The following is a 25,718-nucleotide window of genomic DNA, read 5'->3' on the forward strand; positions in this document are numbered from 1 at the left end:
ATGGACTAGCCACTGAGTTTTGTCAGGATAAAAAGGGGGTAACTATCCTGAAAATGTATACCTGAATCTTAACGCTACTAAAGAAGTTATTCCTTTTATTCATGGCTTTTATATTGCTTTGCAGATCAAGAAAACAGATTTATCACTAAGTCAAGCCTGATGTTCCACCAGGTGGACAGTATAGAAGAAGTGGTCCTGGGAGTGTGTTGGTTGGCGCTTGGCTAAACATGAGGCAGCAGTGTGCTCGGGTGGAGAAGGCCAATAGCACTCTGGCTGGATCAGAAATAGTGCTGCCAGCAGGAGCAGGGAAGCGATAACCCCTCTGTACTTAGCAGTGGTGAGATCACACCTCGAGTACTGTGTTCAGTTTTGGACCTCTCACTACAAGAAAGACATTGAGGGCCTGGAGCGTGTCCACAGAAGGGCAATGAAGCTGGTGAGGGGTCTGGAGCACAAGCTTTATGAGGAGCAGATAAGAGAACTGGGATTGCTTAGTCTGGAAGGAACTCAGGGGAGACCTTATGGCTCTCTACACCTCCCTGAAAGGAGGTTGTGGTGAGGTGGGGGTCAACCTTTTCTCCCACATAACTAGTGACAGGACTAGAGGGAATGGCCTCAAGTTGCGGCAGGGGAAATTCAGGTTGGATTTTATGAAAAATTTATTTTCTGAAAATAACTACTCAGGCACTGGAGCAGGCTGCCCAGGGAGGTAGCTGAGTAAATGTACCTGGATGTGTTCAAGAAATATTTAGATGTTGTACTTAGGGAAACGGTTTGGTGTGGAAATATTGATAGTAGGTGGACAGGGGACTGCTCTTGAAGCTCTTTTCCAACCTTGGTACTTCCATGATGAGCATCGCCCTTGGCACCAGTCATCACAGTCATTCTGCATTGATGGATCACTGTCATTGAGACGAGTGTAGATGGTCCCTCCAGTCTTCCTCTCCCACAATGAACAGGAAGACAATGTCATCAGCATTAAAAAAAAAAAAGAAAAAATAAGGCCCATTTTTCTGTCAGATACCTTGGGAAAGTTTTGCAGTTTGACCCAGTTACTGGCACTTAGAGGTGAGGGCTTACACAACTTACTGGAACTTGAAGGGCCTTACCTTACCTATCAATGCTGGGGAATGGGAAAATAGCTGGAAAGCCCTAAGAGGTCCACAGGGTTCCTTAGGATCCTTAGCTAACTGCTTGCTTCATTACAGCTAAGCAAAAGGTTATCCACTGCCAAACAACACTGGTGCACCTGTCAGAATATTCCAGATTTTTTCCATATACAGGATAAGTGGAATACTTAAAGGAAAAGAAGAAAACAATTTTAATTAATTTTGAGACTATTAGCACAAATGATCACTTCACTCTTAAAACATGCTGAATTGTGCAAGCTTGCGCTCTGAAGCCCTATGCTTTGGAGCCTCCTAGCTCCAGCAGCAGTTTTGCAGATATAATCATCAACACAGAGACCAAACAGTAGCACATACACCATCATTTTTAACCTGAGCATCCCTGAAGGGTCTTCACACAGATATGAAGACAGTTCATTCATCAGAGGAAGATGACAGACTTGTATTTAAACAAGGTCAAGAAATAATGCTTTCACTTTTTTTTTTTTAAATTTTAGATTGAGACAAAAAAAAAATTCTGTTAATCTAGAAGATTCATGAAAAGATTAAAGGAACTAAAAACAAAAAGAAAAGACAATACAAGGTGAACAGACCATAACTTTATTGGAGATATACTCAGCTACAATTATTACAAAAAACTATTAAAGGTAATTGTGATCCATAAGGTGCAGATTGCAAATTTCTGCAGCAAGATTACAGTATGAATGAATTACATTTTATGTCCCTTAAAGACAGCTGCAGCATGTGATGGTAAATATTTTATTGTCCATCAAATTATATTTGTTATTCATTCTACTTGATTTTAACCATCTTTTCAGTCAAACTATTTACAATAAAAATGCCTGCAATTCCCAATTATTGTCCACAAACATTTTTCTCTCTAACTTGCTGCTGCAGTATATTCTGAGTGCATCTACAAAGCAATTAAAGTAGTCTGTGGTTGCCATTCAAATAAAAGAGGGAAAAAACCCAAGGAGTTTATTGGATAAAATTTATTTTTAAGAAATGTAGTTAGCTTTGATAAAAGTTAATTTTAACTGCTAGTGGAGTATACTACAATGACCTCTAGATATTTGCTAACATAATTCAGATTGAGTTACAAAGTTACAGCTGATATTTAGATTACATTTCATGGTCACAAACTGTAGTGTTTTTAGTTTTAAACCTAGTAGGAAGGTAAAGAAATCAGCTTCTTGAAAATCAGAGCATTTGGAAAAGGATCAATGTCAGTAAGTACCAAAAATCAAAATCCTTCTCACTTTACTCATATAAAAAATACAGAGGTTTCCAAAAGAATGTTTTTGCAGAGAATCCCACCTAAAGCATATAAACCCAGAATACTGTCAGACAGAAGCAAGTGTAGCATCACAGCAGATCTCAACACTATTTATCACTTTCAGATTATGGATGCTGCTGTGACTTGGGATACAAAGATTTCATTTTCTATACAGATAAATGCATGTAGCATAGTTATCTCATATGCAGTAACATAACCCCCCCATTTTCCAGTTTATAGTTCTGTATTTACTTACAAGGAGAAGAATCCAAACTCTACTATATATATATATATATCATACATCATCCCTGGGCCAACACTGTATTTCTCCCCAGCACTGCAACCAGTCTGAATTCTTCCCTAAGTTCTGTACTCTGCAGTCACAACACATTCTATAACGAGACTAAAAATTAACAGGCTTTTTCTGTACGGACTTTAGCAGCATCAAGCTGAACAAACACTTCAGAAGTCGCTACTGGACACTCGATATTCAGACAGAGCAGAGATTTAATTGAGGTTGACCAAATTCTAAGGACCGTCTTCTTGCAGAAACTACGCTATATGCATAATATGTTGGTTTGTTCAGAGATAATTACTGGAGTGTCAGAGGTCATTCTAATTTTAATTACTTCACATAACAGTAAAATGATGTAGTAAAAAAAACAATAGCTTTAAAATACAACCAAGAGTTGTCACACTCCTTTGTCGTATTTACCCACATACAGTAAAAATGCCACAGACATTGCAAATGACCTATTTAAGTTGTGCAAGTAAATGACACATTGCAGGCATATAATTATCTTTTTCAAATTCAGTAAATCAGAACAGCAGCAAGGCCAAACCACATTTTTCCTCTCTGTTAAGCATTTTTTCCTTGAAATGAGGTAAAGCATGGTACCAAGTGCAATGCTTATTTGTGCTACATGAACAGAACAGCGCAAAAAAAAAAAAGCCATAAAAATAAAAACGCAGCATAGTTAGGAGGACTGTTTAAAGTACAGTATAACAGGACTTAGATAAAAAACAAAACAAAACAAAAAAACAAGGTTCATGCCAACTAACCCCCACACTATTTTTTAGATGAGCCTGTGTGGCCGTGTGGTTGCTTTTGAAGATGGGTTGCAACAGTCTGCGTACACTTGTGCTTACAGCATGTCAAGTGATCTCCATCCCAACCTTCAAATGATCAGATTTAGGTCTTTAATAGCATACACTGTCCGATATCAAAATCATATCAACTGAAGGGTAAAACACACAGATGTATAACATGGAAACTACTATGATTTTTCTATCTCAAAGGATATAAAATATTTCAATGAGGTCACACTGGAAAACATTACGGCATTTAAAACTCATTTAAAAACGCATCAGCAGCAGAAACTACTTTATAGTCAGCCACTACACATTTCAGATTTCCAATTCATAGGCTTTGTCTAGTAACAAAGTGATCATTAAACTGTTCTGAAATACAGAGCAAACTTGGTTCAGTTTCTTTGCAGAGACACTCTGTACCACATTACTGCTAACAATCACCTGAAACCCCTGAGAATCTATAACCTTGAAACAGTCAGTAAGAAATCGTAAGCATTCAAAGCCTAACCTTAATTCTTTTGTAATGCAGTTAGAACTACTTAACGCTTCATAGATGGTCTGATCAATCTGATGAGAAATGCAGAATTGCCAACTTCCACGATCATGTATTTTCTCTAAGAAAATTTACTCCTAGCCTAAAGGAAGAGCTATAACTTAAATTGGTAATCCATTTCCTTCTATAAAAAGGCTACCTCAAAGCAATTTACCTTTGAAAATTTAGACTGCTCCATCTCATTTACATCTTTTTTTTCATACACACCAAGACTTGCGGGTCTTGTAATTTCATGTTACGTTTTCATTACTGAAGTAACAAAGAAATGCAAGAACTGTTTTGCAAGCTACTATTTTAATTCTCATTCTGCTTACTATAATAATGTTCTTTTCAAATATAAGAATAGTCCTTCTTGCAGAATTCAGAAAAAAAAGACTGAGATAGAAAATACACGAACTTTCGAAAACTGTATTTCAGAAAAGCTTAATGCCTACCCCTTGCCACTAAGGCTTTTTTCTTTTGTTGTTAAGAAAGCAAGAGCTGACAGCTTTTGTTTTGTTTTAGTGTGCATTTTGTGAGGAAAGGAATAGGGTTTAAAAGCAGGAAATACAGTATTTATCTGTAATTTAATACATAAGACACAGCATCAAGTTCAAACTATTGTGCTGGAAAATGTTAAAACACCTTGCTCTGCTTTCTCAAACTTCAAGCATAATTAACAGGGCAAAATTGCAGCAAACCTCTACTGATATTGGTGGGAATACGAGACCCACAGCTTTTTAAAAAGGTAAATTAAGAGGTATTATAGTTACAGTGCAAAAATTAAATTTTCAAGCATAATATATAAACATAGCACCAAAACAGAAAAAACAATGCATGCAAAAAAAAGAAGAAAAAAAGAAAAGAAAAAAAGAACTGAGGTATTTAAGTGAAGAGTGCCTACATAAATCTAATTAAAGAAGTATAGGCAAAGCCTAAAAAATAAATGTATGATTTTCCCCCCTCCCCCAGTAGATCAAAACATCAATGAGCTAGTTTCTCTAAATTAAGGACCTAAATCACAGATGTATCAAAAGTACGGCAGTTATCTCAAACATCAACTTTCACGTTATTTAACAGCACAGCTTTGGTAGGTGAAATATGCATGCAACTCTGAAAAGTACAGTAAGAAATTTACGTGGAAACATTTCTAAGTGTAAAGGTGCTCTGTTTGTTAAATACGTAACCAATTGACTATAAAATCTGCAGCATATTTTAGGTGTGATATGTCTAAGGTTATTTTGTTAGAATGACAGCTTGCACTGTACAATTATTCATTACTGTTTCCAGTACTGGAACTATCTAGCTTGCAGGTTTGTGTAAAACTGGAATTTTAGCCAAAGACCATATTTTGCTTATGGTATAAAAAAATCTGTAGACTAACCACCTCCTCAGAATTGTTAAAAATAACCTAATTACATATATATGAATACGATTTCTATTATTATCCTGTAATAACTCACAGCTATAGTAATGAGTTGTACTGTAAATATAGAGCTGTATCATTGTAAAATGCATAATAAAATGACGGGAATGTAAAATAGTTTGTTCCAAAAAAGATCAGAAATTAAAGGTTATTAATGAGGGTTTATTTATTTTTAAGGCAAGAACCTTTTTTTTTTTTTCTTTTTTTTTTAAATGCAAGACTATGTGGCATAAGGAAATTGAAGTCTCATTCTACCAGTATGCCAGCCATTTCAATTAAAATCTGTCCCTAACAAATAAGTGCAATAATGATTGGGAATGCCATCTTAATGTAAAAAGATGACATGTAGGAGAAAAAAAAAAACAAACGAGAATACTGGCACACTTATTCTTTCTTATACCCAATCATCCAGTACAGTTTATCAACTGCTTTATGACTGGCACTAGTGCACAGATTGAAGAATTTCAAGATTACTATATATACATCTAGCAACTGCAATAGGCATAAGCTCCCTGGCCTTCTAACACTAAGCAAAGCTGTACTAACAATAAAAGTAAACCAAAAAGACCTGACAACAATTATTCTGAACACTTGCTAAATGTCATCATTAAAGCACTCTTGTGATTAAACAAAGCAGAAGTGAGGAAAGAAGACAAGATTGTGTTTGCGCAAAAAACTATAACTACAATTAGTTCCAAAATTTTATACATGTTAAATGTTTTGTTATCTATTCTGTTATCAAACAAACTTTAAATTCTGTCTTCCAATTTGTTCCTCTCAACATCAACATTTTAAAAAATTTGCTTTATTCATATGCGTTTTCCCCATTTTATTTATTTTAAGAGGAGTCTCAGCTGTTTGGGACCTGAGGTTGATTTGCTTTGAGGCTTCGTAGTGCTCTTCTTGCAGCTGCAGATTTGGCAATCCTGTAGCTTCTGCCAACACCTTTAAACTTTCCCTTTCCTACAACTTCCACAGTTACTCTGACCTTTCCATCGTAAGTTCTTTCTGCAGGACTGCAAAAATATACACAGTAATTACTTACTTACTGTCTAGGCACGTTAATGTGAAATACAAGATTGATATTCTCTTTTCTACAGCAGTAAAAGCAGTGCAGTTAAACAGAAATCACTACTTTTTTCAGACAACTATACAAAAACGAATACAAAAATAACCTTAACTTTTTGGTGCAAAAGGAATTAAAAATCATTCATGACTTTTAAAAAAATTCTCTGTAGTTCATAAGTACATCTTAAGAATATTTTAGGATGGTGTGTTCTGAAGAAAGTGTTGTCTTACCTAAATTTGGCCGTCTCTGGCTCCATCTCAAGCAGCTCTCGCACTGGGGAACGGGGCACATTAGCAGAAAATTTTTCTATTAAAAAGTAAAAAATAAAAATAAAAATTGACCTTTGTTCTCTTCAAAGCAGATGGCACTTTATTATTTATTTCAGAAAGCTGACTATACCTATTAATGGCCTCATCATTGGATAGTACACTTGCCAAACCATTTCCAAAGACATTCCACTATCCATATAAATGGCACCAGCAAGGGACTCAAATATATCCCCCATGGCCTTTGGTACTTCAATGTCTTCCTCCTTTTCTTCATCTTCTTCAGATCTTCTGAGCTGTTTGCAATTTAAAAAAAAAAAAAAAAAAAACAAAAAACAAAAAACAACACAAGGTGGGGAAAAAGAGAGAGGCAGAGGGTGAGAAAAGAGAGACATTTGCTTCTTTTAAAATAAAACAATGATATTCAGAAATGTAAGTCCTCTTATATCCTACCCTGAGCTGTTTCCTTTATGCTTATTTTCATTGACAGCTTTCCGCAGTGAAATTATTCTTTTATCCCCCAATGAAACCAAGTTGCTGGATATATCATTTTTCAAATGTGGAAAAAAAAGTCCCCAAACACCATTGCTTAGAGGACTTAACATGCTTTGTGCATTCCTCCTGTAATAATTCTGTAGCATGTCACCATGGGTCTGTTTTTTCCAATAAGAAACAGACTCGGTTCTATCAATCAATAGTCGAAAGCTACTCATAACAAAGGAAGACTTCATACATTAAAGACCTCCTAGAAGGAGGCTTTAAAATCTCTAAGTCAAGCCTGTGGATGAAAGTCAGATGCACCATTTCTTACTTCGTTTACCCAGAAGACCATGCATAAAAGCAGCATTAGTAAAGTAATCTGCCATTAACTGATAACCATCAACATTAGACTGAGCTAACAGGTACGCTTAGGTATTTTTTAAACATAGCAGGCAGTGGTTTTTTTGCTACTGCACTAATTTAAGTCCAAATTAAATTATTATTAAAACTAAACTTACGGTATCTATCTTGCAGATCTTGAGTTAACCCACTCCTTAATTACAAATATTTCAAATATATATAATTTGTATTCACTTTAGTGCAAATAAAGTAATACAAGACAAATAAATGTTTTGGAATATTACTGTCCTAATGAGAAATACATTTTTGTCTTTTCCTCAGCAGGCAGCCCCTATTTCGGGTTTAAGATGCAATTCAGATCTCTTAACAGTCACTACAATGGTTCATAAGCTAGTCCCTTCTAAAACATTTCTCCCTAAAATAAATCAAACAGTAAGTCAAACCTGATGCGTACATCCTCTGAAATGGGACTATGATGATTAAAAAAAATAATGAACTGTGTTCTGAAGAGTGTATTTCTTATCAAGTTCAAACTAAAACACTTTAGAATTATACAGTACTTAAATAGCCGAAGGAGAGAGAAATTAAGATCAATAAGGCAAGGAGCAACAGATGTTTCAGGAGTGAGAATTTAAAAAAGCAAAGCAGATGATGTGGAGACACACATGGAAACCAGTATAGCTGGCATGGACTGCAGAAACAAAGACTCTGTGCATTAACTGTGATGAAATAAGAGTTTCAGTAATTCAGTGCCAGACCAAGATAGGGAGCAGGCATGGGGAGAGTGAAACAAGAATTTTATTTGAAACAGCTATCTCACAATTTGGTTGCAACTTGGATCGAAGTTTCTAGACCATCTTTTTGCACACCAGCAAAAACTGAACAAAGCTAAAAATCACTATTATGAACTCTTGATATTCTAACCTCTTTACTCGTATTGTGAAGAATATAGATAATTGTTTCTCATCAGAAAGCTAAACTCTTATCTAAATTTCAATAAAAATTTTCTTATTCTTCTCTTAGTTTTCTCAGCCTTCCCATAAAACACATGGATTTCGCTCTCTAGCAGATGCAAGGGCTGTAAACACATAAGTAACTGAAGGCTTTTGATTCCTGAGCTTTTGTCTATCAAAAAGAAATTACTTAAGTCAAGGACAACATGTTTATTTAGAGCTAGAATATTCTCAGAATATTTTCTAAAAAGTTAGTAATCGTTTTTCAGAAGACAAACTAATAGGAAAATCTACTAGATATTATTTTTTAAAAAGGATTACAAGAAAGTCTATCTCTTGAAGGACCCTGGTTAAAATTTCACCCAGCAGGCCCTTGTGCTCATATGTTTTCTGAGATGCTTATCTAAATGAGACAGGTTTAGTCCATTCTTCAGTAGAGAATGTTCATTTACATTTATTTCAAGTATTTATATTTAATTCAAATATTTCATTTACATTCATTACATATCTCAGATACGATTAGTTTGCAAGTCTTCAGCTAAACTCTTTTTCAAGTGGTTTATTTAAATGATGCCTATATTTCCTTGTCTAGCAGCTCTAAAGCTTCTAGGAGCATTTCAAATGTTCTTGTGCAGAGTGCAGTGACACCTGCTCCAGCAAAAGTCATCCAGAAAAAAAACAGTGAACATTTTTTACGGTGCGCTACATTAAATAATCCCAATATTTTGCCAAGCTAGTACTGTTTTTGGTGTCGTGTGGATAGACTTTCTTGAGTCAGCACTGTGTGACTTAATGCTTATTCAGTACAGTAAGCTTCCAATCAGAGAAGCAAGTTAGGAAAAGCACAGGGAAAAAAAAACAGTGAACAACACAAAGGTGAAATACTGAGAGAAATCAACTGTCACTGAAAAAATCTATAGGCAAAACTGGTCTCAATTTATTTTTCTGATGTTTTTACTTACTCTACACTTCCTGAATATTGTATTTTGCTCCACATATTGCATGCTTTACTACTGAGAGCCACCTGCTTCTTTGGCTGCTTTGTGCTTAAGACTAAAACATTACAAAAATGTGCATCACGATAAGAAATCTAACATGCTACAAATCAGATACTGAAAACATTTTCTTTTTTTTCTACCACCACTAACCTCGGAATCCATTCCTTGCATTTCGTTCTTTTCCATTTGAAACTGCACAAAGTCATCAATAACATGAAACAGTTCAGGAGAGACAGCTTTGAAGTACTTGTGGTAGTCATACTTTACAGCTAGCGATGCAAAAATGGTGTTATTGACTAGAGCAGATCGCAGGTCAGTAAGAACTCCTGGTGAGTGTTGCCGTGGGTCTTCATAAAGGTGCTTGGTTATGAGGTAGTCCAAAATTGCATCTCCCAGGAATTCTAAGCGCTGGTAACAATCTTAAAGCATTGGAAATAAAAAGAAGGTACAACAACCCAATTAAGTTTAACACACACATTCTTTCCAGGCCTTTCTGGAAAGGAGATTTGGTACACTGCCATATAAATTCCACAAAGTAACCAATGTTCAGAGGGAAGAGCAAGCATGTTTTAAAACAGGTATCTTTGTCCTTAAAAAAAAAAAACAGTTTTATCTAATAACACACTCTTGAGCCAAATGTTAATTTGTCAAGGCTAGCAAAACACTTGTATACAATCAATTAATGCTTATGTTCAAAGTTATCCTATTCTGCTGAGAAAAGTGTACAAATCTGAAAGGGATGACAACTAATGCTGTAAAGATGAATTTAAAAAGCCAATTCGTTAAAAGTGAGGTGAGATACGATGAGCTTTTTTTTTTTTTCTTCTTTTTTTAATGTAACTTGCCACACAATTCTTGAAACACATTGAACTAAGATTCCCATTCAGAATGAGTTCACTTACACTGAGAAATGACATCAGCATATCTTTGTTGTTTGGATAACTGACAAGGCAGATGGGAAAGGAGAGCTATGGAGATCTATTTTTACAATATAAATAAAACCACCACCACCACAAAAATAATCTTGAAAAGCAAACAGGAACAGGTGGGAAGAGTAGGAAGACAAAACTGCTACAACAGTAACTTGACAGTGAAATGGCTAGAGGGAAGATTGACCTTGCTATCTAAAATAGCAAGATCCCAACTAATGCCCCTGAAGAAAAATCCAAACACTTAGCTGTTACAGCAACTCTAAATTATCTTATATGGTAAAAAGAAGGGAATCGAAAGTTCCTGCTACAAGCAAAGTAATTTCATCTACTTGCTATGCCTCAACATTTCTCCTTGATAGTATATAAAAAAGAATAATCTACATTTTATAAGCTTTGTGAAATTTCATAGAATCATAGAATCACCAAGGTTGGAAAAGACCTTCAAGATCATCCAGTCCAACCGTTCACCTATTCCCAATAGCTCCCACATCAAACAGAAAACTAAAGGAACATTTCAGTGTTTCTTCAGTGTTTCACACTATTTCTCAATGTACTAGCTTTTCAAAATGACTGATTTCTTTAATTAAAAAAATGATTTCTTATTTCTTGGACTAAGGAACCAATTCGCTATGGGGGAAAAATTTAGACAAAGCAAAAGTAATTGAAGAATACTACAGATTTAGTCTGCTGTTAGACCATGTACAGGAACAGTAAGCAACTGACCTGAAATTAATATTTAGTTGGATTTAGTAAACTACTTCAAACTTTTACATTAAACATTTACTCAATAAAATATCTGAACTTAAATTAAGACTTCGAAATTCCAACTTAAAACTGAAGTCTCTATAAATGTTGTATAATCTACTTTTAGTCTTAGATATACACTCAAAGAATAACATGTTTAGGATTAAATTACGTGACAATTTGCTAAAATATTTGCAAAACACGATCAGCACTTTCAGATTTTCTGCAATTACATATGAATTTAACACAGCTAACTGAAAACCTAACATTAGTCATGTGCATTAACAACAGAGTCTCAAATATGCATCCTGAATTTCCATCAATTAAAAAACTATGAAAAGTCGTTAAGATATAGCTTCAACAAGTATCTCCCTTCTAAATCAGGGCAAGATACTGTTTTATAACAATTTTTATCTAGAGACTACTGACTTCTTAAAACAGTACATCAGATGTAAAAAAAAAAAAAAAAAAAAAAAAAAAAGGAATACAATATATGGGAATACAAAAAACTCTCTCTCATATTTATTATACAAGAAAAAACACTTTTCTTTAAGATAACTTACCAGTAATGGTATTATAATGGTATGAGGCATGAGTAAATGCCTGAAGAAGATACGCCTTGTTCTTAAAACTGTAATTAATTTTCTTCTCAAAGTTTTCAAAACCAGAAATAAGGTGATTCAGGGTTTTTTCAGCATCTGGGTGATCAAACATACACCTTGGTGGGATCTTCAAACAACCATACTCCAGGTCTTTATAAAGAGAAGGCTCTGAATTAAGTATACAAGCAGAAACAGAGTTTGGTGAAAGATTCTTCTGCTCACTGTTACAGTTCTCTCCGGTCGCACACAGAGTGCTTTCCCAATCAGTCTTTTTAATTACAGGGAGCACCTTCAGCCCCAGTGAACACAGGAAAAGCTGAGCAGCTCTTTCACCACAGCTGGTTAGATAGCAGCCCAACAGGGCTTCCACACAGTCTGCAATGCTTTTGTCAGCAATACACTGCTCTGTATGCAAATCATATGAGATAGACTGTTTTCCTGCATCGACACCACAGTTTTCTTCTGATGGATTCCAGAAGCCGACTACAAAATCATCCTCTTCAACAGCCTTGCTAGGATCCAGATAGCACATAGCATCCCAAGAACTATAGTCAAAATCATCAAAATCTGATGAAAATGGAACGTTACCCAGGGATGACTTTTTGGGTGCCTTCCATTCATAATTTGAATCAGTGGTTGAAAAGTGAGAGAGAGAAATTTTCTTCACAAAAGCCCCCGATCCCATTAACATACTATCTATGAATTTGATATGCTCTTGATCGTACTCCAAAAAATCATCTTCAAAGTCTGTTTCTTCCTTGGGCAATCTCCACATTAGGTCTTCGTCCTCTTCATCGTCATCATCATAGTCAAGTTTACCATTAGCCAACAAATTCTCCTTTGTCTGTGAAAGAACACAAAAAAACCCAACATGCTACTGAAGAGGAAAATATGATTTTATTCCAGAATTGTCATAAGAATTGGATATGAGTAGTATCTGCTAATAAGCCTGACTTTTTTAGTTAATAGCATATTGTCTACTCAGGTACACAATACAACCTCAATTAACACTAGCATTCTAAGTCTAGAATAATTATCTTGGAATACAGTGCTAAAGGTTAAGTAATAAAGGTTTTGTATGTTTTACATACAACACATGCTATGTTTCACAAGAACTCATGCTGATATGTTTATTCATTGCACGTGAAACTGATTTAAAAAAACAACACTAAGTGCATTGTATGTTGAAGAAAACTAAAGAACCACTTAGACTTTAGCACTTCAATAGTCATTGTGTGAATCAGCAAAATATATTTATTTGTGCTCTCAAATACAGTTAAGTTGCAAATAACGTGTAGTCTACTCAGCAAGCTAATTAAAAGTTTAGTCAATCAGCGTAGTTGATTCTTACAGACCAAAAGAGGAGTCTAATAGAAATTGGCAAGAATTAAATGAATGTGTGGGAGACTGTCCTGACTGTCTGAGTTAGGGATTCAGTAAGTGATCTGCTCAGAAGCAGAAGAAAACCAAATTAATAACGTGTAATTTTAACACATATGAAACCTCCCCAGCTTCTCAAATGTTTTGCATCACCAAGATTTCAATAGAGAATGTTTAAGAATGGAAAAGCACATAAATGACAGTTATGCAATATAGATTTTTTTTTTTATACTGACCAGCAACCTATACATTAAATCATGATGTAGGACAATGATACAATGGGAACCAGTATTAATCCTATCCTTTAGATAGGTACTTTTTTTTTCAGACTATACCCATAACCTTGTCTAATTAAAAGTTGCATTTGTCACCATTTTTAATACATAATTACATATCCACAACAATAAAAGTAATGATGCCTCATATCTTTCCCCTCCTCACATGGAACAAATCGGTGTACACTGAAATAAATTGTAAATTGAACACAGATACGTCCAAGCGATACGATGCTGTACAATTTGCTGTGGCCCCAGTCCAGGAAAGCACTTTAACATATTAACTAAATGCATAAGTAGCCGTCCTTATATCAAAAGGACTATTCACAGGCTCAACCCAACATCACTGATGTCAATGGGAATTCTGCCACTGAATTTGATCGGAGCAAGATCAGATTCAAAGTGCTTTTCTGGATTGGGTCTTGAAAGCCAACACTCTTTTGAATCAAGTGAAACAGCCTAAATCTGCCCTCAATCTATGTATGGTATGCTGTAGTCTCAGCTATCTAACCTTGCAAATCTGTAAACCAGATGCTAAAACTGGGGACCCCTCTATTTGGGCCAAATGTACAAGTTCTTAGAGCTGTGGATGTGCAGCTGTAGGGTGACCAGAAAGCCCCTGAAACCATCCACTGACCAATTGGATCATGACCTTCTTCCTCAACACAATGTGGCAGCCCCAGGTCTAGGAAAGGTGAAGGAAGGGAGAGGGAATGGCTATAGAAATTCATGGCCCAGCTATATTCCATCAAAAAAATTCTGCTGTTATAATTACCCATTTCACATGCCCAAAGCAGGGATTTCACTAACTTTAATTATTCAGTGAAAATTGCAGAAATTTGTTAAGTATGTATTCTAGAAACTAGTAGCAGCATAAGTTTTCTAACCACCTAGAACTGAGCTGATTTTTTTTTTTTTTTATCAAATATCACTTGTCCCACCTGCCACTAAAATAAAAATGAGAAGCATTCGTTTTTAAGAGTTCAGTGACAGTCCTTGTAAATATTTTAAAAATGATACATTGCATTTTTGCTGTAATTTCATTCACAAATTAAATAACTTAAAGAAACAGGACAGCTAAGTAACCTACCCTAACACTGCCTGCATATTGCCTCTCACATTACAAAAACAGAAAATGAAAAATTAAGTGATGAGTATACTCAGTAGCTAAACGAGTCAGGATATAATTCTGATAGTTATGTTTTTTCATTATTAAAAAGCATTTCAAAAATAATAAAAAATTAACCCCAGAAGAGAATTTTTTTTCTTAAAGAACATAAAATTAACTTTGAATAAGTCAAGGCCACAAGCTAAATAAAACTACATTTTTTTTTCTTGCTGTTTGGAAATCAGCTATTTGATAAAATAACAGATCATTCTGCTACAGGAAAGATCTTAATGCTTAACAACACAATAATACCAACATTTGATTAGGACGTTTCAACAATAACTTGTCATAATGAAATGAGATTTCTAGATCCATAGATAAACAATGAAATTTAAATCTAAGATAATAGAAAATCTAATTCACCACTTGGCATAAAAAAACCTCCTTATTTCGGTCTGAAATTGATAATTTTATTTAAACAAATAGTGAAAGAGGAAGAGGCCACTGAAAAGCTATGGAGAACTGAGAGCTTTTTAAAAGTAATGATTATTACCTATCCCAACTGTATTATTTTATTTTTAGAAAGGTAAAACAGTAAGTCTCTTTGAAATGAAATCTTGGCACAATACAGAGCCACAATAATCAAGTTGTTTTATTCTGCAATAAATATTTATTTGCACAGTACATCTACCTAACAGCCCTCTCATATGCCCTCTGGTGGTTCTTCAATCTGAGTGTGGTCTTCGAATTGGAAAAAAAAAAAATAAATCCCTACACTCCCTCATAGCCTCCAAATTATTTTCAAGCACCTAAAAATTAAAGCACTGTCTGCTGTAATCAGTGGTGTTTCCTAAACATCCACTTCTACTCTTGACATAAAATGAGTTAAATCGGAAAATAATTTACTTCTTCATTAAGATTTGCCATTCTGAAGCTTTTAGCAATAGGCACTAAGAAGTGTCTGCATTTTATTTTTGGATGAAGAGCAATTCTCAGCCATCCTCACTTTCTAGCTAACAGCAAGCAGTATTTTCTCAAGCCAGCTGTAAACTTCATTCTCCAAACCACTATGAAAAATAACAACACCTCATATATTCTATAAAGGGAAAAACATTTATTAAAAAGCAGACAAAATTTCTTCTGCATACAAATGTTACAGCAAAACCAATAATGATAATTCAGTTTAAAATTTCCAGGAGAAACTTCAGACCAGGTAAACTCAGGAGAGTACCTTAACTAAAGCAAAAAAGTTTTTCTTTCCTGCTTTTCTATTAGTACATATTGGATGATGTTCAACAAATTTCCTTAGTTTGGGCTCTATTCGGGATCAGCTTGCTCCTCATTTTCCTTAAATTATGGTTAAGTTTTAGATAGAAATGAGAAAAATAAATGGATTTTTTTTCTTTTCCAAAATGTAGCAAAATACGTAAGGGACAGGAGAAGGAAGGAGTTAGAGGATACAGATCACAGTCATTAAAGTATTCTGACAGATGCAGATAATTATTCATCAACATTGTTAAATGAATTCTTACCGTTTCATCTTTCTCCCATTTATCAGTGTTGCTCTTGTCCTGGTTTACTATGTAACCGGGAGGAAGCCAGTTGACAGGGGGATCAAAAATCGATACCACCATTCGACTAGGCAGTCCTTTCTTTTTTCCAAGGCGATACAAGTTACAGTTGCTGACCTTCAGGAAAGATACTTTGATAAATCTCTGGACATGCATTTATAGAAGAAAAGGTTAATACATGAAGGACCAAAACGATTTTATGAGGTCAAGTCTGATTTTCTACCATCGTGCATTTCCCTTAGATCTCGAAAGGGTGTTCGGATTTCTTAACATAGTGCAACCAATTCACAGCATAGCAGAGATTTATTTAAGTTAAAGATATTAGGTGTGACAATTTCAGCTCAATCTCTTAGATTAAGTTCTCTTTGCAAAGTAAAATTACTACTAATTTTAGAATAACAGTAAATATAGCCTGGACAAGTGTCATTAATTACCAGTATTAACAATCAACATTCAAGCTAGATTTGGAATGAAAAATGATTACTATTATGGGTAGATTGATCTACGCTTTAGCAATAGAAAATGTTAAAACACTTCCACATAAAAAATCTTAAGTTATAATCCAGATGTTATTCTGATAGACTTGAAAGCTTTTAAAATATTTTAAAACGAAAGGAAAAACACACACAAGCATTAAGAGTTTCTTTTACTTTAGAACTACCAACTTCTGACCTTCATTTCTTATTTTAAACACAATTTCCACGTTTCTTTTTCAAGTCTTGAAATCTGAGCTCAAATACCAATTGCATTCACAGAATGGCCTGGGTTGAAAAGGACCACAATGATCATCAAGTTTCAACCCCCCTGCTATGTGCAGGGTCGCCAACCACCAGACCAGGCTGCCCAGAGCCACATCCAGCCTGGCCTTGAATGCCTCCAGGGACAGGGCATCCACAACTTCCTTGGGCAACCTGTTCCAGTGTGTCACCACCCTCCAAGTGAAAATCTTCCTCCTATTATCTAACCTAACCTTCCCTGTCTCAGTTTAAAACCATTCCCCCTTGTTCTATCAGTATCAACCCATGTAAACAGTTGTTCCCCCTCCTGGTTATGCATTCGCTTCAAGTACTGGAAGGCCACAATGAGGTCTCCCCAGAGCCTTCTCTTTTCCAAGCTAAACAAGCCCAGTTCCCTCTCTTTCTTAATAGGAGAGGTGCTCCAGCCCTCTGATCATTTCAGTAGCCCTCCTCTGGACCCACTCCAAGAGCTCCACATCTTTTATTTGAAGCAAGTTATTTAGCCTTCCTCGTTTTCCAAGACTAGACTACTCAGTCATTTAATCCTCAGTGATGCATTTTATTAGAAGTAGTCAATCAAATTCTCAACATTAAATTTAAGTTATGTTACGTGGAAAAAACAATTATGACTCTAGAATTCTAAAACTGTAACAGCAGAAGTGAAGACTTTGCTCACTAACATTTACATTAACATACTTTTATAGATTTTTATTTAACAATTATATACAATTTCACAGAATCACAGAATTGTAGGGGTTGGAAGGGACCTCCAGAGATCATCGAGTCCAACCCCCCTGCCAAAGCAGGTTCCCTACAGCAGGTCGCACAGGTAGGCGTCCAGGCAGGTCTTGAACATCTCCAGAGAAGGAGACTCCACCACCTCCCTGGGCAGCCTGTTCCAGTGCTCCGTCACCTCACTGTAAAGAAGTTCTTGCGCGTGTTTGTGCAGAACTTCCTATGCTGCAGTTGTTTGCAATTTGTTGTTTCATTTTTAGTATTCCTGTAAGATCATGCAAAAAGCTTTTTTTTGTGGAAGGCAACGCATTGTGGAAACAAATAAAAGGCCAGTAAAGCTACAGTCTAATGCTCCGTGCTGCAAACTCTTGAATCAAGTGCTCCCATTAAGAGTTTCTACTCTAAACAACTAAAAAGTTTGGTCCACCAAATATGTTCTCATTAACCCAGAACTTTCAGTTCAGTTTAGCCCAGTCATTAGCTGCTTTAGATTTAGAAACAAACTGTAAAAAAACAATTTCAATTACAGCTATAGTAGCATCAATTGCCTCATCTTGTGTTTTTATATATATATACACACACACATACATATATGCATATATATGTATATATACATACACACACACAATACAACATATGTAACTACATATACATACAATATATCTATATATTGTATATATACAATATATATATATATAATCATATTTATATAACATGCAATATTATATGTGATAGCATTGGATTGTTACTACTTACTTTTTTACTTCTCATGTATGACAGCCGTCCCTCGTGTGCATCAGGATAAGTGCAAAACAAGTATGTAGTGATGGCATGCTTTAAAAATGAATCACCAAGCATTTCTAGTCGCTCCAGATTAAATCCATCACTAGCATTTGAAAGAGTCAAAGCCTGAAGAATGAGACCAGGATTAGGACCAAGAGTTTTTGAGGAGTACCCACTGGAAGTGTTCTTTTCAGAATCCATTTTGTCTTTTGAAAGATTAAGAGCTGTCGAAGTACTGGTGGTCACTGTCATTTTGGGGCATCCATCTGAGGTAGATCTGTTAGCATTTCCATCAAGGTATTTATTACTCAGTAGAGTACATTCATTGCTGGGCTTGGGCTGGTTCTCACTGCTGTATAAATTCTGAATGGGATATGAGGTAGTTGGTTGTACAGGTATTTCCTGCCTGCAGTAATTCAGCTGATTTCCTTGGCAAAAGTCTCTGTTAACTAAATCACAATTGCCATTGGCAAGATTTTTATTATAAGAAACACCATTAATTGCTGCAAGTTCTGCTGAGACATCAATTTGGAGTTTACTGGGTGACTCATCAAGCAGTGTTCTGTAACTCACAGACATTTGGTCATGTTTTTCTGCAGAAGAGGTTCTATTAGCACCTTGATGTGCAGCATTTTCAGGGACTACAATTGTGCTGTGCTTACAGTAATTTTCATTCTCTACCAAAGAGGAGCTAGGTATAGAGATGAAAGATTTGCTGTCAATAGATTTTTTCCATCCGAAGTCCAGGTTAGGATATCTGTGAAGAGAACATGCTGGCTTTGTTAAGAAGAAAAAAAATATGATAGATAACTACATGCACATACTTGTTAAAAAGAAAGTAATATTTTTCTGAAAAAAGTGAATTTAGATGCTGTGCTCACTATTTCCGATCAAGTCTTTAATTATCAGTTTCACTGAAAACATTGATTAGCCTGAGTTAAACAGAGACTATCAATCTCCAATTCTCACAACAACAGTAAGTTTTTCCCTTGTTTTCAATGAAGTCAGATTTTAAACATATTTGAAAAAATACGTACCTGAAATCTGCAGGTAGTGATTTAACCCCTACACCAGCATCAGTGGCTGTTTGAGCTCTTAGTTCCTCTGCTGTCAAAAGGCAGTGCAGGCGATACAGTATGCTGGGGAGGCAAACTGCTTTTCTCCACAAAGATGCTGGAATAGGATGTATAGCACATAGCTCAGGAACCAGTATCTGAGATGGGAAGAATATAATTTTATTTCTAAGGGTAGTCTCCAGGCTACTGTTAATGCAGACGCAACTTGAATTAATACTTGTATTTTACCTGCTTATTCTGCAGGCTTTCCCATTTTGCTTTCCTCTTCTCAGCACTGCTTAGTGGAAGTGCTTTCCCCTTCTGATTCAAATGGCGAGGAGTCAAAAGATTAAGTCTAAAATACATGTGAAAATAGTTTAATATAAGTACATAATGAATAAAACTTATTAGCTTACACTTTCTGAAGCGATGACTTGTTCACAGAATTCACCTGTAATGCATTATGAAGTGAAGCAAAGCTACTTCTAGAAAAAAGAAAGAATACAAGGAACAGACTCAAGTTACAGTTGTATAACGTATGCAAGGTATCACTCAAGAAAAGAAAACAGTATTTTGGAAAGCACAAACCTTCAACTTTATCACACAGAGGAAAAAAAAATGACATTTTGTTGTCATATTTCAGGTATCATACAGAAACATGATTGTTGTTTACCTTGAAGATGTGTGGTCCACATCCAGCAGTGGCTGGTTGAGATTGGTCAGATCAAGATTATATTTTGTTTTATAATATTCAGCAAAAGTTTCATATTCAGGGGAAGGGAATTTACTGAGTGGAGTAAGATCAGTGTATACGTCAGCTACATAGAATCGATGAGGCTGATCAAAATTTCGATACCTAAAAAAAAAGTTTAGCATGTTTTATCCTTAGAGTAAAGCCTGTGATGATTTCTTAATGCTTGAATGTGATTAAGTGATAAACCATTAAATAACTCACTTTGGGGCTTTTATTTTCAAACACTAGTTAAGTAAATGAGTGATCTACAACTTCAAAATCAAATATATTGATAACAGGCTCAAGACTAATTCTGTGAATGCTGATTTCTTAATTCCAAACACCAATTAAACTTGATAACTTAGTTTTTTTTAAATCTGGTTTCCTTTTTGTGCTAGAGTTAGTAAAATTCAGAGAATCAGAATTCTCATACAAAAAAATGTATTTTGTCCACACTGGTAAATAAGATTAAAATACAAAAATTCAAATACTTAATGTAGTAAATTCACTATAGCTTTCCAAAGGCAACATAATTATTTTAATAGAGGTACAATATTAGAAAACTGAAGTCAGGATTGTGAAACATCTTTTTGTGATGCTCACTGGATACTATGTGAAAATCTGAAATTCTTCACTGAAGAATATGTTGTGTAATTAAGCTTTCACAAAATTCCTTTTTCTTATTTTATTCAAAGCCATGCTTGTTTTGTAGAATGTCCAAATAATACAGATACTTGCTACTCACCGTGGAATGATAACTGCATCCTGGTAGTCTTCTAACTTGAAAATAAAAGGCATTTCTTTTGTATACTGTGTACTGGGAATGCCTGTACGTGCTTCAGACTTTTCAATGTCTTCCATAAATTTAAAGTCAATGTCCAAAGTGCTGGAGTCATCAACTTCAAAAAGAAAAACATATAACAGTTATTCACAGGAGAGTTTTTCAGGAAGAGATTTTCTGACAAGTTGCAAATTACATTTTTTTTTCTTATTCAGTGTGCTTTCTGATTCTGTATTTCTATTGCACTTGTGATGCATACATATACAGACATAATATGTGTGTGATTATATACCCTAATTGAGTCAACTGAAATTTGCTGTAAATCAACTCATCACTAGGTTAAAACTTAGAATTGTGAATAAGAAATCAAAACAAAACTGACATAAGATTTCATACTACCACATATGGCATTATTTCAGCAGTTAATATCTGAAATTTAAAATAAATACTAAAAAATGTTTTGCTTAATTAAAAGAACTAAAAGTGAATATTAAAAAAACACCTCTGTTCTTACCAACGTTAAGAGGTAGAACACAGTAGGCTGAATCAGCTTCCGTGGGTTTGAACTCTAGTGCAGGTTTCTCAAGACGAAGAATATGTGAGAAAATGTACTGGTGGAGTCGTGTTATCAGCTCAAGCATTTGCAAAGACAGAGTAAAACCAGATCTCTTAAGCTCAATAGATATTGTAACTTCTCCAGAGCGAGTATACACAGGAAAGTGAGGAATCTAAATATGGGAAGAGAAACAAACATAATCAAAAGGCAAAGATTCAAAATAGGATTCCTCTACAGAGCACTAGTTGTGTAGTTCAGACATTTCTATGCAGAGACCCCTGCTAACACTTTGCTACCACAGTGCTAATGACAGAAGGTCTGCCAGTTGTTTGAAACAACACTCATGTCTTTTCCAAGGCTGGGGGCAGACCATACACCAATTGTCTAATATCCCAGCCTCTTTAAAGAGTAAGAAATAACTCCAAAGGTACCCTTCCTACAACAGCCTAAATTGCTTAAGCTGGCATTCTCCAGCGACACATTACTACTTTAGCATTTGCATCAGAGATACTGCCTGTCTCACCTAACAGCAAACCAGATCAAGTGCTATTTAACATCTTTGTAGGCAACAAGTACAGTAGGATTGAGCGCACCCTCAGCAAATCTGCAGATGACAACAAGCTGAGTGGTGCAGTTGACATGCTAGAGAGAAGGGATGCTATTCAGAGACCTGGACAGGCTTGAGAGAGGGGCCACGCCAACCTCATGCAGTTCAACAAGGCCAAGTGCAAGGTCCTGCATCTGGATCAGGACAATTCCAAGCACAAATGCAGGCTGGGCAGGAACAGAGTGTGCTGTTTTAAGCAGTGGTAGTTATCTTCAGTAATCACTTTTCTATACTTCCTCTAAAAATTCTCATATTTAATAATAGGAATCCCATCCATGTGCTTCCATTAAAAGTGCTATAGATGGATCTACAATGTGGTTTCACTGTCACTTATTCACCATGAGTTTGGTATTTTTGTCACAAAAGATATTTTTAAGCCAGGATGGAATTTGAGAGTACTCACTTCAGGTAAGAGTGCAGTAACTAAATCATCTCATCTGCACTCTCACCACACAGAACTCCTCTCAGATGTAACTACAATTCACAACTTTGTGTCAATTTCTTTTAGCACAGCATACTTCTGCTGCTGCAGCAATACTCAGAGGAGTACTGAAAGGGCTTGTTACTGTAGCTTTCCTAAAGATGAGGCAATACTTCAGGCCACCTCCCTAGCTGAAACTCCATTTCTATCATACCTTCGACAAAAAAAAAAAAAAAAAAAAAAAAAAAAAAAAATTTGGAGCCACTGCAAAAAAAAAAAAATGAAAATTTTTAATTTCAAAGCTTGTTTACAAGAGAACAGCTTGTTCTGTCACTAATGACAGAAAATAAAGTGATGACTGGATTGGATATAATATCACTTATTTTCCAAAGGTAGCTTGATATAAGCGTACTTATGCAGTACAGACCAGTTGGAAGGGACACAGAAAAGATCACAGAATCGCAAGGTTGGAAACGACCCGCAAGATCATCTAGTCCAACCACCCTCCCATTCCTATTACTAAATTCCTACTCCTATTACACTCCCATTCCTATTACACACATCAAGTCTAACCATCTTTGAGGTCTAACTAAAAGTTAAAACATATTAAAGCTGTTATTCAAATGTCTCTTGCCTTTTATAGTCATTTCCAACTCTTCAGCCTGGAAAATGAGATTGTGAAGCATGTTAGATGAAAGAAAGTAGCTAAATTCATTACCTGAGGTATAGGTTTGGCTGTCAATATGCCAAAACATCTTGTTGTATCCTCAGGAGGATATAGCTTTCGTCTCCTAAAGTTGAGCTCATCAGGCAATGGAGTAGTTAACACCATTCCTATTACATACAGGTAACAGGGCTGATCAGGTTTGGGATAACTATCCCTCAAACATTCTGGAATCTAAAAATCATAAAATGGAAAAACATTAGCACAATTAAATCAGCAAAACTATTCTTTGAACAAGCCTCCCTATGCTTATTTGGTAAGGTACTGCTAAAAACAAGGAATAAGAAAATTTAGACTTAGGTAAGCTCTTTCTTACACAAAAACATTTCATCAGCAACCTGGCCTGGAACTTAGGAACTCATGTCAAAGGAGAACAATGCAGCCAGATCTACCTGTTTGCTGAGGGAAATTAGCTCTACGTTACACAACTAACCTTCCACTGCATCCACTGTGTTAGAAACGGAAGTCTGACTGTACAATACAGACATAACTTCACTATTAACACAACTAAACTTTTGATGCCAATTTCTAAATTTAGCCAGTAAATCTGGAGCACTCTATGTCCAGCATCTTTCACTCTTAATACTAGAAGGAAAATAAATAAAGGGAGGAGGGAAGGAGACAGAAGCAACATAAAAACCCCCTTACAAACTAGTAATTCAGCTTTCCTATAAGCTTGGCTGAATTTACATCTTTATTAACACAAATTCTTTTCCCTAGATAAGCAGTTTTAAAACATCACTTTCTTTAAATACAATTTGAATTAAAAAAAAAAACAACAAAGTTTTATACACGGCCTGTGTTGCCCAGCATTACATTGTAAAAGTCTTCTATTAAAAGTATTCTATTATTATAGCTTGTAAATTTGAATGTTCTCAACAGCCAGGAGCATTTTTAACTCTGCTGCTCATATTTATCATAGAGCATCCCTTACTTTTGGTAGGAGTTCATTACTTTTTGGATCTCAGAAAGTTATCCTTCTGCTTATCTAAAAATAAACTGCAATACATGTACGCATGGATTTTAAAGTTAGACTGTACCAAAACTAAGGCCTTGGCTTATTGGAAAATTACTCATAAGTTTAATAACCATATTAAACCCAAGAGGATCTTGTAGACCTTAAACATTTGCCAAAGCTTTTTTTCCAGATGTGAAAAGTTGGGACTGAAGTGAGGGAAAATATTCTCAGATTCTGTATTAAAAAACATAGCTGTGAAAGAATGATGCGTTACTTGACAAATCAGCCCCTCTGAATGAGACAGAATTTCGTCATGCATTTTACAAGTAGCCTTAATTCAGAAAAATCACTAGAGAGAAGGTGACTGAAAAATGCCTTCGTGGTGACAAGAAACACCTTGCAAAGTTTCAAGTGAATAAGTCTTGCAGGAAAAAAAAAAAGGTTTCCTAATCTTGTAATTCGCTCTATAATATTCTTTATGATGATGCAGTCTCCTTTACTGACCTTTCATAACAACCAATTATTTAAGCTATTATTGAAATTAGAGTACGTGGAGGAAACCAAGAATGGAGTTCTTGCACAAAAACTACTACTCTGAGACTACATGCTGACGTTCTTGGATGTGACCAAGGGCTACAGGTTTCTTCATGAAATGCAAAGATTGTCAGAAGCGACTACCAGATACTACTGTTTGTTACCAATCCTATTCAAAGGACCATAAGGCAAAAATCAACAACTACAGGGGAAGGAGGCAGGTTCCTGAGTAGTCATAAGGTACTCTGACAAAACTACTTTCCTCCATTTTCCTCACAAATACCATAATAGTAATTTCAATCATACAATCTTAAGTAGCTGAAACCTGGTGTAACAAATTTATGCATAAGCTACTTAATGACACAGAACTATCAACTATCTCATGTGTACCTTTTAGTATTTTAGGAGTAATATTTAAAAGTAAAAATATTATATTTGATACTCTAAGGGTTAAACAAAAAAATATGAAAATCTTTGTTAGAGCAATACAGTTACTGAATTAAACCAAATATCTAAAAAACATTAAAAATAGGTAAAGGAGCAATTTCTGCACTTGGTTAGTGGCTTGCACATAATTTTGACCTCCAAACATCTCCATCAATTTTCAATTATTTTCTAGAAAATCCGTAATTCTTCTATTGCTCTACTACATTTACCAGACAACTTAAGTATTTACAGATTATCAACAACACATAATTCTTCCTTCCAGTTATGACAGTTTGTATGGGAACTGTTAGGTCATGGCCTGAACCAGATATTGAGTACCTGGTGAAGGGATGTACCCAGCCCTGGGAGCACAAGTGGAAGCAATTGACCTGTGTGACCAGGAGTGGACCCAAGGTCTCATCTAATCTCATTCAAGGGCTGGCAGATGCAAGGGAAGAATTTCTACTTGGAGATCAT

General features: G+C 35.4%; 1 protein-coding gene across 5 annotated transcripts in view; it reads right to left on the reverse strand.

Annotated features, from left to right (window-relative positions):
• Positions 1–1,711: 1,711 nt before the first annotated feature.
• The window catches only part of DICER1 (dicer 1, ribonuclease III), a 62,939-nt gene continuing 38,932 nt past the window's right edge, over positions 1,712–25,718 (reverse strand). For all 5 annotated transcript variants that reach the window (XM_042884873.1, XM_042885123.1, XM_042884795.1 and 2 more), the window contains exons 17-29: positions 23,318–23,497; positions 21,530–21,743; positions 20,980–21,133; positions 20,175–20,357; positions 19,751–19,856; positions 19,484–19,659; positions 18,420–19,203; positions 16,153–16,308; positions 11,819–12,701; positions 9,730–9,998; positions 6,922–7,084; positions 6,753–6,828; positions 1,712–6,469 (exon numbers count right to left, since the gene is read on the reverse strand). In XM_042884873.1, coding sequence (XP_042740807.1) covers positions 6,304–6,469; positions 6,753–6,828; positions 6,922–7,084; positions 9,730–9,998; positions 11,819–12,701; positions 16,153–16,308; positions 18,420–19,203; positions 19,484–19,659; positions 19,751–19,856; positions 20,175–20,357; positions 20,980–21,133; positions 21,530–21,743; positions 23,318–23,497 — 3,510 coding nt within the window. In that variant the 3' untranslated portion in view covers positions 1,712–6,303. The remainder of the gene's footprint in view (positions 6,470–6,752; positions 6,829–6,921; positions 7,085–9,729; positions 9,999–11,818; positions 12,702–16,152; positions 16,309–18,419; positions 19,204–19,483; positions 19,660–19,750; positions 19,857–20,174; positions 20,358–20,979; positions 21,134–21,529; positions 21,744–23,317; positions 23,498–25,718) is intronic.

The sequence above is a fragment of the Lagopus leucura genome, unplaced genomic scaffold, assembly GCF_019238085.1.
Source record: "Lagopus leucura isolate 7727_CA_CO unplaced genomic scaffold, USGS_WTPT01 Super-Scaffold_1, whole genome shotgun sequence".
Taxonomy (NCBI): domain Eukaryota; kingdom Metazoa; phylum Chordata; class Aves; order Galliformes; family Phasianidae; genus Lagopus; species Lagopus leucura.